At 41.0% G+C, this 15,479-nt stretch overlaps 1 protein-coding gene across 1 annotated transcript in view; it reads left to right on the forward strand.

Annotated features, from left to right (window-relative positions):
- The window catches only part of Pan3 (poly(A) specific ribonuclease subunit PAN3), a 123,272-nt gene that overhangs the window by 10,576 nt on the left and 97,217 nt on the right, over positions 1–15,479 (forward strand). The window contains exons 2-3 of the mRNA XM_031391203.1: positions 12,581–12,702; positions 14,749–14,815. Coding sequence (XP_031247063.1) covers positions 12,581–12,702; positions 14,749–14,815 — 189 coding nt within the window. The remainder of the gene's footprint in view (positions 1–12,580; positions 12,703–14,748; positions 14,816–15,479) is intronic.

Below are 15,479 nucleotides of genomic sequence, written 5' to 3' on the forward strand. Positions count from 1 at the left end.
TTTTTTTTAATGTAGTCCAGAATGCCTGTGGAGGGAATGGTGCCACCCTCTTGGGTAGGTTTTGCAACCTCATTAAGGTAGTCAAGGTTTTTACCCACAGACATGCTCAGAGGCCTTTGTTCCAATTGGAATGGGTTACCCCAACCATTCCAGGGAATTAACTCCAGTGATGGTGTGAGCTTAAAATGTGCAAGGCCCTGGGTTTAATCCCCAATACCAACATAACTGGAAAAATGTTAACAAAAAGGATATAGTAGGTATATCATTTTGTCTACAAAAAAGAGTTGAAAAAAATTTTTTTGAGACAGAATCTCACTATGAGGTACTAGCTATCTTAACTTGCTATTTAGGCCAGAGTGTGATAGAAGGCATGTACCACCACGCTCAGCTGAGTAATTTTATGATTACTGCAAACATTTTTGTTTGTTTATTTGCTTTTGTTTTTCAAGGCTGGGTTTCTCTGGGTAACCCTGGTTGTCCTGGAACTCACTCTGTAGACCAGACTCGGATGGTCCTGCCTTAGCCTCTGCCTCTGGAGTTCTGGGACTAAAGGCTTGTGCCACCACTGCTTGGTTTATGTAAAGATATTCATAAACTGTGTTTTTAGTTTATTTTCCCCTGTTGCTATGATAAAATACTCTTGACAAAAGTAACTTAATGGAGAAAAGGTTTATTTTGACTCACAGTTCTAGGTTATAGTCCATCCTGATGGGGAAGTCGGAGCTGGAGGACCTTGTGAAAGCTGGTTACATTGTGTCAGCAGTCTAGAAACAGAGAGGGAAGAATTGAATGCATCCTCCAGCTCTGCTCACCTTCTTCACCCCAGATAAGCATGGGATTCTCCCTGACTAGGAGTGGTCTTGCCCACAACTAGAAGCTGGAGAAATAGCTGTTCTCTAGGGTTAAGGGTGTGTACTGTGTATTGTTCTTGCAGAGGACCCATTTCTGGGTCTCTACAACTCAAGCTTCAGGGGATCTAATCCTCTTTTTCTGTCCTGTAGGTACTTGAACCCACTTGGAATTTGCATGAGTATACATGTGTGTAGAAGCAAATAATATTAGTATTAAAAAAAAGATGAGCCCCTCCCCCCCCATTGATCAGTTTAGTCATGACAATCTTCCCACCAGCATGCCTAGGGACCCATCTCCCAGGCAGTTCTAGAATCTGTCAAGTTGAAAGTCCTAACCATTGTGACTGCTCTTTATGATATGATCATTATCTTTAGTACTTGAGTACCCCAGCACTCAATTTTCAGCAGAAATACTGGTGTATTAAGTTTTTCTCTGTATAAATACTCCATTGTTTTTAAGTTCATTTATTCAGTAATCACCTTTGTACTTTTTTTTTAAACTGTAACTCATTTAAAGATCATTAAACATTTCAATTGTAGGTTCATATTTCAGTTATCTTTGATGTGCATATGCAGTTATATAGCCATCAGGTTTCTAACAGCTTTACAGATAGTCCATTGTTTTTCATTTTGCAGTTGAAGTATGCAGCACAAATGGTAATGTCATCTTCATTGTATCTGTATTTGCCCAAGACTGGCTAGTGAGTGGCAGAACTGAGACTCAAACCTTTTCAGCAGGTTATCACTGAGTGGTTGTTGGAACTTCATAATGACAGATTAAGGAATTCAGATCTCATTTTAAGTGAGTTCTAATGAACATCTAGTCTGTAAAGTATTAGCAAAGGAGAGTTCCATGGTAAAGTGTCTTCTGTGCATTTGCATTCTTCAAGATGCCTAGTGTTTTAGGATATTTTCTGTTGCTCGTGACTAGAAAGTCCAGGAGTATCACTGCAGGATAGGACAAGCTTTTTAGCTTCAGTCTTCTTCCTCTGTCTCCAACTCCTAACCCAGGACCTGTGGCATGATGGGCTAGTACTCTACCACTGAGTTCTGTTTGCGATTGGTTCTAAGATCCAGACAAGAGCAGATTTGGTATTGGCCATGAGGTCTTCCGTTTTTTTGTTTCTGTGCTTTCACAAAAGCAGAAGGGCAAACAGTAATGTAACATCTATTTTATATAGGTATGAATCCCATTCACAGTGGCTTAATCTTCTAAAAATTCCATTGCTTAGTACTATAGCATTGCTTCAATGTATGAGTTTGGATGAACACATTTCAGATCATAGCATTTGGCTCCAAATTCCCGTGTCCCTGTTTTGTTTTGTTTTGTTTTTTGGTTTTTCGAGACAGGGTTTCTCTGTATAGCCCTGGCTGTCCTGGAGCTCACTCTGTAGACCAGGCTGGCCTCGAACTCAGAAATCCGCCTGCCTCTGCCTCCCAAGTGCTGGGATTAAAGGCGTGCGCCACCACGCCCGGCTTGTTTTGTTTTTTAAAGATTTATTTATCTTATGTATATGAGTGCACTGTAGTTGTGAGACTTCATGTAGTTGTTGGGAATTGAATTTAGGGCCTGTGCTCGCTCCCGCTCGCCCCAGGTCAACTCTGCTCACCTCAGTCCCTGCTCACTCCTGCCCAAAGATTTATTTATTATTATAAATAAGTACACTGTAGCTGTCTTCAGATGCACCAGAAGAGCGCGCGTCAGAGCGCGTCAGATCTCGTTATGGATGGTTGTGAGCTACCATGTGGTTGCTGGGATTTGAACTCAGGACCTTCAGAAGAGCTGTCAAGTGTTCTTACCCGCTGAGCCACCTCTCCAGCTCCCTGTGTTTTTTGTTTTGTTTGTTTTTTGTTTTTGTTTTTTAAGCATAGAAACCTCATTCATTCTGTCCTAGTAATTCCAAAAATGATGACATTTCATGACCAACTCAAGTCTTGAAGTCAAGAATCTTATCTGATGTAGATGAGACTCAGGGTGTGACTCATCCTCAGGCAAACTCTTTTTTCAGACAAGTTCTCCTAGCTCCATTGGTGGATGGGAAAGGCTAGACAGTTCCATTTCAAAGGGGGAGAAGTAGGACTATGGGTAGCACCCAGCAGAGTAAATGCTACTGAGGCTAGAGAATCACCTTTGTCCCCATGGTCTACACTTAGCATGTAGTGAGAAGGAGACTTGAGTTCCCCATGCTGCAGAGATACCTCTTTCCAAAGACTTTCTGGGAGCAGTACACATTGCAGCATTAACCATTTGCTGCTGCTCTGTCCTCAGGCTGATAGTCCTTGCTGGTGTATACAGTTCTGGGCTTGAGGGTGGTACTTTCTTTACATTTTAATATACATTATTTTAGGCTACTCTTGTGGCAGTCGCTCCTGGGGCAGCTTTCTGCCTGGTCACTAAAGTTTTCCAAATGCTTTTTGAAATGTAGGTCTATACCTATGTCTTCATAACTGCTGCACTCATAACCCTGTAGTTAGCACCATACAGATACTTCCAAGGTTTACTGTTGTACCTTTCACAGTGGTAGCTGAGCCACTGTTGGGTTCACTTGAGCCATGGTAGAGTAATAGCCAAGGAACACTATACAAGAATGCAATGGATCAGAGACTTGAGGTGGCCCAGGGCAGGGAGAACTGAGGTCCTGGTGTCTCTGGGCCTTCCCCTGAAAGAGCTCTCTCTTATCTAGGCCTTGACACTCTGAGCCTGTGGTGGGAGTGCCAGACTGGAAGATAACTAGAGTGCCCTCAAGGTCATTCTTCCAGCAAAAGCTGATTGTATTGAAGGTTATTTAATGCTCTTATCTGTAAACTGTCAGATACAGACTTTTTCTTTTCTAAATTCTTTTGATTATAAATTTTATCTTAAGATTGTTTCCAAACATTTTCATGAAGATAGACCATCTAGCATCTTCAAAACTTTGTGTAGAGTTTGCATCCATCAAACATTGCCGTTCTCTCCTTGAAAGTTAGAAAACATTAGGATACAGACACAATTTAGTCAAGTCTGTCACTTTATTTACACGGCCTTTGAGACAGAGTCTTACTGTGTATATAGCCAGGTTGGCCTGGAACTTGCAGTAAGCTTTCTGCTTTGGCCTCCTGGGTGCTGGGACCACAGGCATGCTCCATCTTTATTACCTTACGAGGATGTTCTCTTCTCTCCTTTTCTACCTATATCTTGTTTCTGATTTCCAAATCAAGATCTCAGAACAGTCTCTACTAGTCTGTGTGGGTATTGTGGAGGCCAGAAAAGGGCATTGGACTCCCCTGCTGCTTGTGAGCTGCCTGACATAAGTGCTGAGAACCAGAGTTGAGTCCTCTACTAGAGTGGCAAGTGCTCTTACTTGCTGAGCCATCTCTCCAGCCTTCTTTCTGTTATCCTTTTTATCAGCATTCAGTACCTTTAAAAAGACTCAGGTTCTTCTGGTTGTGGCTTCCCACTGACTGACCTTTCACCAGAATCACCTTAAATGGTCCACCCTGTGCTTATTATTTAGTTCTGAAGCTGCTTCCACATATTTTGGCCTTTGTTGATATGATTGACACCCCATTTCTGAGTACTAATTTTTGAATTAGACCTTTTCTGCAGCTGTAGTAAAAGAAAGAATAGAAGTTTATTACTCATAGCTCTGGAGACTGAGGTGTTGAAGTTCAGTGTGCCAACAGGTTTGTTTTTTGGTGAGGAGTGCTGTCTGTTTAAAGTGATGTGGCTTTCCCCTGGTGAATGAGGTATAAGAGGGCAAAGTTATAATAATTTGGTTTAACATTTAGTTGATTTTATTTTCAGCTTTAGAATTAGAGTAACACTTCATTTGAAAAATAGAAGTGTTCATGGGCCATGTACAGAAATTAGATTTTTATAGACAGTCTGAAGAAAGCTGAAACAAAAGAACAGAGAGCAGATTGGTCATTTCAAAGATAATTACCCTGTGAGAGCCAGAACACAGTGATAGAAAAATAGCTAATTTGTTGTTATCAAGTGCCTTGAGATGATCTTTTCTTTGGGTAATGACTTAATCAGATGTAACTTATGGCCTCTGTTGAAGTTGGATGATTGGGACATAGCTTTTTTCCGCCATCCCGAGTTCTTTTTTTTTTTTTTTTTTAAAGATTTATTTATTATTATAAATAAGTACACTGTAGCTGTCTTCAGATGCACCAGAAGAGGGCATCAGATCTCATTATGGGTGGTTGTGAGCCACCATGTGGTTGCTGGGATTTGAACTCAGGACCTTCGGAAGAGCAGTCAGTGCTCTTAACCGCTGAGCCATCTCTCCAGCCCCCATCCCGAGTTCTTGGAAACACACAGATTAGTCTTGCTTGATGTCTGGAGCATTTGTTAACAGCAGTGACCCTCTTGAACTTAATGGTCTGGGGCCTACTGTAAGAGCTTAAGTCCCAAATGATGAGCTGGTGAACATTACTTAAAGAAGGAGCAGCTCCTTGGGTATTCTGTGTGGGTGCTCTGGGCAGTCTCCCCCTGGAGCCCTGGTTTCTGAACCACCACCTTCTAACTGCTACAATGTGCAGATGAGACTTAAACATCTGAGTTTGCTGGCACATTCACAGAGCTGCACAGAGGAGTAAAAACAGAGATGGCATTGGGCTTCTGTGAAGACAAGCTTTTTAAGTGGATTGCAAATTACTTAGAGTTGATTGCAAAACTAGGGTTAAAGGAGTGAAAAGATCTTATCTGGCCAGTAGCATTTATTGCCCTTAATTTAAATATAAAACCCCAACTGGTACCTTTTGAGATAGGATTGTTTTTGTTCTTACTAAGTTGAACATGTTAGTATCTTCATAGTCTATATGGGGGAAATTATGTATCATGGATTAGTGCTTTTCCCCTAACTACATATATTCACTTCTGTTCATCTCTAAACTGCAATTTTCTAAAACAAGAAAATGCAAATGTGAGCATATAGCACTGTGTATGGAAATTCTGACATTTTTAAAGATTGTTCTGTTGTATTGGCTTGTAGAAAATAAGTAGAGAAAATTGAATTTAAAATGTAAAAGAAAATTTAGATGATTTTTTTTTCTTTTTGAGTATTTTGCCTGCATATATGTATGTGCATTGTATGCATACCCTGGTACCCAAGGAATTCCGAAGAGCTGTAATTCTGCATGGCTATGAATTACCATGTGGATTCTAGGAATTGAATCAGGGTCCCCTACAAGAGTAACAAGTGCTCTAACTGCTGAGACATTTCTCCAGCCCAAATTTGGTAATTAAAAAACATGGTATAAGCCATTTATAGTGAAAAATAATTTGGAATAAAAATGCTATTTAAAAATAATTTGACTTGGGGGCTGGAGAGATAGCTCAGCGGTTAAGAGCACTGACTGTTCTTGTGAAGGTCCTGAGTTCAAATCCCAGCAACCACATGGTGGCTCACAACCACCTGTAATGAGATCTGCCGCCTTCTTCTGGTGCGCCTGAAGATAGCTACAGTGTACTTATGTACAGTAATAAATAAAAAAAATAATAATTTGACTCAGCCAATATATGGTAATACCTGCCTTTAATCCCAGTGCCACGCACACTCGTCTACTCCAGTCACATCAAAAATATCAGGGATAAAATCCTGATTAAGGATAAGAGGCAGTAAGGATCCAAAAGGAGTTCTGTGCCTCCTGGATAGACAGTCGCTGGTATCTCCTAACTCAGACGTGTTCCAGATCGGTTTTTCCAATCGTCAACACGCCCTCATAATTAGGCATAAAGGTACCCCAAGAAATGATTCGTAAATGGCTAAGATTGGACATTGTTTCCTGGCCAACACAATTCTTACCAACCTATCCTAGTTTAACACCAAGCTGTCCATAGCTTGGAATTTCTCTCAAGGAATCTGCCCTGCCACAGCTAGCAACAGAGGTCAAGCACATTCCTTAGAGCAATAGACAGTTCATAATAGTTAAAAATGTTTTACATACTAGAGAGTAATGAAGGGCTTCCACCCAAAGACATTAGCTAGAAGTGTTAGATTAAAACCTCCTAGTCATTGCCTCCATCAGGACCATAGAAATAGCATAAAACTATCAAAATGCCTCAACGGGGAGGGCTCTACTCCTCTTTCTCCTGCTTCAAACCTAGCTACCAGACCCTGCTGACCTTGGTGTGGAGGTCACTTGCGTCCCCTACTGTAACCCCCACCTGCCTATGTGACTCTTGTCATCTACCCTGCTTGCTGTATGCTACTTAAGCCTGCTTGTCACTTTGTATAAGGACTAGGATTTGGACTTGCACTGGAGGACAAGGACTTGGACTCGCATGCAGGACTAGCACTTGGACTCGCAAAAGGACTAGGACTAGAACTAGAACTTAGATGGGCTAGGACTCAGACTCATGGAATCCGCAGTCCCCCGGGCCCAAGCGCTTGGGCCCAGGGGATACAGCACCAGTTCAGAGGAGATAGCTGCTGCTTTAGACCCAGTATATTTTAGATAGCCTCAGATGTACCTCAACTATTGAGCTGCCAGATTTACCATCTCTCTTTTGCAATGACTGTAAAAGTCTGATGCCATTTTTAAGAAACACATTCAGATCCTGTACTTCATGTGTCGTCTCTGCCATCATTTCTTCGCCTACATCTTGTCGACCTGACTAGGACCCCCGTTTCTCCCGCGGGTTGAGGGAGGCCCAGATCGGCCTGCGGCACCCAGCATTCTAGAGGCACGGTGAAGAGAAAGGGAGGGTATCTCCAAGTTTGAGGCCAGCCTAGCTACAGAGTGAGTTCCAGGATAGCCAGGGCAACACAGAGAAACCCTGTCTTTAACCACCCCCCCCCCCAAAAGACCGCGGAATTGTGCTGTTAGAATTGCATTCTGTTCAATTAGGGAAAGGTGAGGAGTACTGTTCCAAAGGCTGGTGGATTAGAGGAGCTTCATCATTATGGCTCTCTCAATTCTTGTCATCATTAGCATGAGAAATAGCTGCATTGTAGAAAAGTGGGAAAAAAAGAACCTCTTTGTTCACAACACTAGATGGTGTTCTTGGTCTGTTTATTCAGTCAGACTTTCTGTGTTTATTTAAATATGCATAATCATGTTGTAAGATGTGTTCCCCTCCCACTTAATATTAAAGTGGATATATATTATACTAAAAGGGAAAATATCCAGCTTTGGTTTTCTTTTCTTTTTTTTAAAGATTTATTTTTTTATTTATTTTATGTATATGAGTACACTGTAGCTATACAGATGGCCGTGAGCCATCATGTGTGTGTTTGCTGGGAATTGAACCTGCCGGCCCTGCTCGCACTGACCCCTGCTCGCTCTGTCCCACTCACTCCAGCGTAATTCACTATACCTGTCTTCAGAAGCACCAGAAGAGGGCGTCCAGTCTCATTATGGGTGGTTGTGAGCCACCATGTGGTTGCTGGGATCCTAACTCAGGACCTTCAGAAGAGCAGTCAGTGCTCTAACCTGCTGAGCCATCTCACCAGCCCAGCTTTGGTTTTCTATTCTGTACTTTGACACTGTCACTCTAAAGCAGCTGCTCTCCAGTTCTACACTCCACTTGGACATGGTGTGATGATGGCACCTATCTGTGTCCCTACAAGGTTACCTCCTTCTGCCCCCACATTGCAAACATCTATTGCAAGTAGCAGGTCCCTAGGTTATCTCTTCTTCTGTGTGACTTAGCTACAAATTTGGGGTTCCTATGGCTTTCTTCTTGGTTTGAGAATTTGCTGTACAGCTCACAGAACTCAGGGGTACTGCTCCTTGAGCTAGGGTTATTAGTATAAAACATATCTCTTTAGTGTCAATTATTTGGTGATAATGATGGCACTGTCTTGTCGTGTTAGTTGTGAAGGACTCTTGTGATCATCATGACCAGCAGAGTAATGATCTGTGGGAGACAAGGGGGTGGTCTAGTTCAGTATCACTCAACAGCTGATGTTTTAGGTCAAACTTCCCCAGCCTGACCCCAAGTAGTTTATTTTACACATATTTAAGTACAGCACTGTTTGGTGAAAATTTTCCTGGTGATAATTAACTCAATTTTGGATGCACAGTAAACTTTAGACATGGCTACCCCAGGTCTCTTTGTAAAGTACATGTGACATCTTCTATAAAGATAGGTTCTATAGATTGACTCCATGTGACATCTTCTATAAAGATTGGTTCTATAGATTAATAAGTATCTGAGGAAGGATTCAGTGTGGTCTGAGCCACACAGATAGTATAGAGGTCACCAGGCCGTTAATCCCTGCCCAGCCTCTGGGCAGAAACCATGTTGGTTGTACAGTCCCCCCTTTGAAGGACAACCCTGTGTATTTAATATTCCTGAATCTCTAGTGCTTATCTATGAGCTCAAAGACTTCTGCTTCTCATAATTAGTTATTTTGTGAATAAAGAAAACAAAACTAATGGTAAGACTGTTGATTAGTTTTGGATTGAAGAGGGGCACACAAATACATAGGGCAAAATGTAGTGGCAACAAAAGAGAGGGTGATGGATGTTGGCCAAAGGCAGACTGAAGAGAGGTGCAGACAGACTTTCAAGTAATGTAAAATAGTGCCATCTTGTAAGCTGAGCCAAAGAGCCCCTGTAAGGTCAGTCTACATTCCTTGAGAGAGGAGAAGGAAAAAGAAAAGAGTAAGGAGATGGAGAACAAGGTGATTATAGGCTAGGCTAGGATAGAAGTGAGCTGGCCTAAACAGTTGACACTGATGTTAATGAAGGAGAATATGCAGGAGGTGAGAGCTTGGTAGAAATAGGGTATGAAATTCACTAGTGTGGTTGCTGGACTTCTCTGCTATGAGTGGTCCTGGCTTCTCTCTCTTCCTTTGGAGGTCTGGATTATGGAAGCTGTGTTAGTCTGTAGCTGATACATCACAGAATGTCTCAGATGGTTATACCCCTACAAATTTCTTCAGGGTTCATGTTGAGCATGATGGTGCTGACTCTGCAGCTTTTTCCAACTTCCAAAGTTCTCGTGCACACTTTGGTGACCCTTGGATTTTCAGAATCTCCCAAAGGATGCATGAAAAGGATGACCTGAAGGGTTTTGTTTTGTTTTTCTCCCTGTAACTTCACAGTGTAGTGTTGGTCAGGTTTTGTGGTGACCTTCTGTGATTGTTTGGTCTGAGCTTCTTTTTTTTTATTTTTATTTTCCCAGACAGGGTCTCTCTGTATAGCCCTGTCTGTCCTGGAACTCGCTCTGTAGACCAGGCTGGCCTCAAACTCAGAAATCGGCCTGGCCTGCCTTTGCCTCCCAAGCACTGGGATTAAAGGCGTGCACCACCACTGCCCAGCTGGTCTGAGCTTCTTGTATGCGTGGTTGGTTCACAGTGGGTCTTGGGCTGCCACCCTGCCACAGCAACAGAAGTCTTTTTGAAGTGGCATCTTGTTTCTGCTGTGAGTTGGCATGGTTGAGCTCCTCGCTCTGAGGAGAGGATTCTCCCAGCACCTCTCTGCTGATACTACTGCTGCCCTGGATGTGATCCAACTGTTAATAGAGTGTATCATTACTCTTCCAGTAGTTACTCTTCAGCTTTACATAGATTAGTCCCTGAAGACTCTGGGACATGCTTCAGTGTTGTCTAACACCTTAAAAAAGGGAAACTTTAAACTTTTGTAGAAGTATAGAAGAGAACATAATGACCTCAAGGCATCAGGCTTTAATAGGAGTAGGTTCTTTGCCAATCTGCCCAGTTTTGGTTTTCTGGAGTATTCATGCACACTAGGGAACAAACCAATGGCCTCAGTCAGGCTAGGCAAGTGCTCTACTGCCAAATTCTCAGCCTTCTGTTTTATTTTAGTTGCTTACTGTTCTTAGTGTTTGGTTGCTTGTTTTGTTTGTCACTCTACAGCCCAGACTGGCCTGAAACTCACTATGTAGCCCAGGGTGGCTTCCTGCCTTAGTCTCTTGAGTGCTGAGTTATAGGCCTTAGCCACCACCATGATTGACTGACTACCTCTAAAGTATGACACCAGTGTCCCACTGAGTTGCTCAGTATGGCCTTAAGCGCACTCTGTTGTAGTTCTAGGTAGGCCTTGAACTTGTGATCCCCCTGCTTCAGCCTCCTAAATAGTTGAGATTATAGACCAGTGTTGCCAGACCTGGAATGCTAGGGATATTTTAAAATAAATCCTGCCCAATCATAATTATTTTAAATTATTACATGATAATTCTTCACTGGATATGTTAACATTGATAATAATTTTTGGTGGTTGTATTACACTTTCTATAAAGTGATCCTTTTTCTTTTTCTTTTTTTTAAGATTTATTTATTTTATGTGTATAAGTACATGAGTATACTGTAGCTGTACAGATGGCTGTGAGCTATCATGTGTACGGCTGCTGAGAATTGAACTCGGGCCTGCTCACTCTATACCAGAAGAGGGTGTCCTATCTCATTATGGGTGGTTGTGAGCCACCATGTGGTTGCTAGGATCCAAACTCAGTGCTCTTACCCACTGAGCCATCTTGCCAGCCCTAAAGTGATTCTTTCCATCCATCCATCCATCCAAGACAGGATCATGTGTCCTAGGCTGGTCTCAAACTTAACTATGTAGCAGAAGATGACTTTGAATCCTGATTCTCAAGTTTCAACTCCCCTCATGGACTTCTGGGATTATAGATGTATATCGCCATGCCTGGTTTGTGCAGTGCAGGGGATAGAGTTCAGGGATGCCTGCATGCTAGGCAAGCAGTCTACTATATTTCTAGCTTTGTGGATTTTTTAGTTGTTTTTTTTTTTTTTAAAGATTTATTATTATAAATAGGTCCATTGTAGCTGTCTTCAGAAGCACCAGAAGAGGGCATCAGATTTCATTATGGGTGGTTGTGAGCCACCGTATGGTTGCTGGGATTTGAACTCACGACCTTTGGAAGAGCAGTCTGTGCTCTTACCTGCTGAGCCATCTCACCAGCCCTTTTAGTTTGTTTTTTAGGTGAGGACTGTTAAGTTTCTCAGTGACTCTGCTCAGATCAGCTCAGGTTCATGGTTTAATAATAAGACATTGTAGAAAGACCTACATGAGTCCTGAGAATGTTTAAAACACCTTATTCAGCACTTGTGGCCCAGCTAATTTGACTGTCTTCTACAGTTCTTCCTTAAAGTCAGCAGAGAGAGAACATTGGACTTTTGTTTTTCTTTTATACTGCAGCTCCTTGTGGCCTTAAGTTTCTCTCTGAATTCTAAGGTAGTATAGAACTGTTTTCAGATTGATTATGAAAGAGAAACAGACTTGACAAGGTCAAGCAATATAAACAGGTCTCTGTTTATATTACTCCAGAGTTTGTGATTAGGAGCTCCAGTCCTTTGCTAAATTAAAGGAAAGGAACTTAACTAGGAAGCTAGATACATAAGTGTGGGCTTTTTCATATTGTGTGTCTACTAGGTGATTAGTATAAAAATACCATTCCGGGCCAGTGGTGGCACACACCTTTAATCCCAGCGCTTGGGAGACAGAGGCAGGCTAATCTGAGTTTGAAGCCAGCCTGGTCTGCAGAACAAGTTCCAGGACAGCCAGGGCTACAGAGAGGAACCCTGTCTTGGAAAAAAAATTTTTTTTCTGAAGGCAGAGAGGAGGTAGGAAATGTGAATATTTTAAACAGCTTTTTAGTGTCCAGTAAATCTTAATCTTATCTTGGGTTATGAGCTGGTAAACAAAGATGTAACAGATTATGGGACTCTGAAATTTATTTAGAAACAGAAAAGAAAATCTATGTTTTATCCTTTTAAATAATTGTAAATACTTGCATTTTCTTTCTTTTTCAGTTCCCGGAATGGATGGAGGTGCTTTAACTGACACAAGTCTCACAGAGTCCTATTTCAGCACCAGCTTTATTGGAGTCAATGGATTTGGAAGCCCTGTAGAAACAAAGTATCCCTTGATGCAGGTATTCTCAGGGTGGTTGAGACCTCTTCTATTCTTAAACTGTTGGGGTAGGAGGGCAGACTTCAAGAGGTGAGAGAGAAGGTGAAATGCAGGGTGTTATTCAGGGTGGAGTTAGTGAGAGCTTTCGAGGTAGGGTTTGGGAAGAGTAACAGAAGTGGGGTGTGTAGAGGATAGATGAAGATCAGTTACATTTGTGTAGTATGTATTTGATAATGCTTGTAGTCAGTTTTTAAAAGCTTAAATAGATAACACATGCATATGCTATCAATGTTGAAAAAAATCTCTCATCCCCACTCAACAAACATCTTGCTAACCTTCTCAGACAGCTAGTAGTACTGCTAACTTTCCTGAGCTTGCTTTCTATTAGGAATATTCTGCTGCACATTTTTGAATTTACATTTAAGCTGTTAAATTTGAAGCCAGAATACTTGAGTAAAGTTTACATTGCTTTTGCATCTTTAAAATCCATTCTTCTTACAGCTGACTTTTCTCTTTGTCATAGCTGTGTGTGACACTGAGGACATTTTATAGATAGATGAACAATTTTATAGAATTAGAATGAACTTGGAAAATGTTTTTAATGTTTGGAAAACTTGGTCACATTAGTGAGAGTAGTCTCATGCCCTTCTTTGTTTCTGTGGTGCTTCCCTGGTCCCCAGGACTGAAATAGGATGCTAAAACATTGGCCCTTTGGCTTCTTGTTAGTGCTGGACTGATTTTAAGAAGTCTGTATTTTTTGAATGATTTTTAACTTAATTATTAAAAGCTGATGTTTCAGTGTTGCTCTGTTCCTTTTGGGTTATTTGACTTTAAGCCTTTAAGTAAGCATGCATAGTCATGAACACAAGTCACCTCTCTCTCCTTGTGTGTGTTTAGTGTATGTGCATGGGACAGGTGTGTGTACCCATACATGATATTTGGAGAACAGAGCTTTATGCCAGTTGTTTGCCTCTTCTATTGCACTTTGCCTTACTGAAATGAGATGAGATCTCATACTGAACTGGAAACTCATTGTTCTAGTTAGGCTAGCCAGCCAGAGCACCCAGGATCCACCTGTCTCCATCCCACAGTGCTACAGTAAGCTAAGCCATGTCTGGCTTTTTACGAAGGTGCTGGAGATTGAATTTTAAGCCCTCATTCTTGGTGAGCAAGAGCTTAGCCACTGAGCTCCTTGAATGCCTTATTTTTTTTTAGAGATTAATGTATAGTAATTTTGAGGTAGGGTCTTATGTGGGTCTGGCTAGTCAAAAATTTGCTGCATAGCTAAGGATGGATGACCTTGAACTTATGATCACCTCACAACTGCTTCTGCAAGTTCTAGGATTACTGTATTACTGTATTACTATGTATGTTGTATATATAATTATCTCAAGAAAACTGTATTAAAATTGTCTCAAGAACTTGTCTTCCTGTTTCCCCTTTTAGTGATGGAGAAACTGAGTAAGAAGCCAAGTGACTTAAGTTTGGAATCACAGAGTTTACGCTAGAGCTGAGAAATTCTTGGATAACTTTTTCAGAGACCAAGTTAGCTTCATATATAGGATTTGTTGGTTTTAAAGACTATATAGATTAGACATAGAGGCAGTGTGGTAGAAAAGCAGGGAATATGTTTGGCAAACAGACAGTGTATGAGGGAAAATACAAATTGAGAGATGTTAGAGCATGTATTGACTTTATATAATGAGTACTGGAATTTATATCTTATAGACAGGGAAACTCACTTGTTTTGCCCATGTACAATTGTGAGTTACACAATTGAAATTCAAAATGGGCCTATGACATTGTCTTTAAAATACCTGGCTAGTAAGAAAGTATTTGATGTGCTTCCTGGGAGTCTTTGTATCCGAGGTGTAGTCTAAGCAGTGTACTCCCATGTGTAGGAGGGAAGATTAGTTTGTCAGTGATGTTAAAGATTACTCGGCTTCTTACTCAGTTTCTGCATCCTTGAAAAGGAAAGGGAAGATGCAGCCTGGCCTAGTCTGTCTTTCTCTTGGATGCTTTTAATTCCTTATTCCTCAATGGCTCCTATGCATATTTTATTTTTCAGAGAATGACTAGTAGTAGCAGCTCCCCAAGCCTTCTAAATGACAGTGCCAAGCCATACACAGGCCACGGTAAGATTTGATTGTGTGCATTATTATATCTGTGTAACTCTGAAAGTAATATGATCATAGTAGATAATTTGAGAAATTATGAACAGGTATGAATTAGAAATACATTTTAATCAAGATTTTAAATCAATCTTTCTTTTCATGTTAATAAATAGAATAATTAAGATTACATTAAACACTTTTTTTTGTTTTTGTTTTTTGAGACAGGGTTTTTCTGTGTAGCCCTGGCTGTCCTGGAACTCATTCTGTATACCAGGCTGGTCTCGAACTCAGAAATCCGCCTGCCTCTGCCTCCCAAGTGCTGGGATTAAAGGCACATACCACCACCACCCGGCGTGTGAATAGTTTTTAAAAAAGTTTTTTGTCTTGCTTTTTTATCAGTACTTTGAATCATTTGTTTTGGATAGATCTTAGTAGTGGAATTATTTTAAAAATTATAAGCATTTAAATAACTTGTTATAATATTTCCAGATATTTTTCCTATATTTTATTTTAAAAAGTGTTCCCTGGTTAAAAGTATATGTGTGTGAGTATGAGAGAGAGAGAGAAAGAGTGAGAGAGAGAGAGAGTGTGTGTGTATGTGTGTGTAGAGAGCACATATACATATGTGCTAGTAACATGGGTCAATAAAATGTTAAATTAATAGTGAATAATATTTGCATGTTGA

The sequence above is a fragment of the Mastomys coucha genome, unplaced genomic scaffold (genome assembly GCF_008632895.1).
Source record: "Mastomys coucha isolate ucsf_1 unplaced genomic scaffold, UCSF_Mcou_1 pScaffold22, whole genome shotgun sequence".
NCBI classification, from domain to species: Eukaryota; Metazoa; Chordata; class Mammalia; order Rodentia; family Muridae; genus Mastomys; species Mastomys coucha.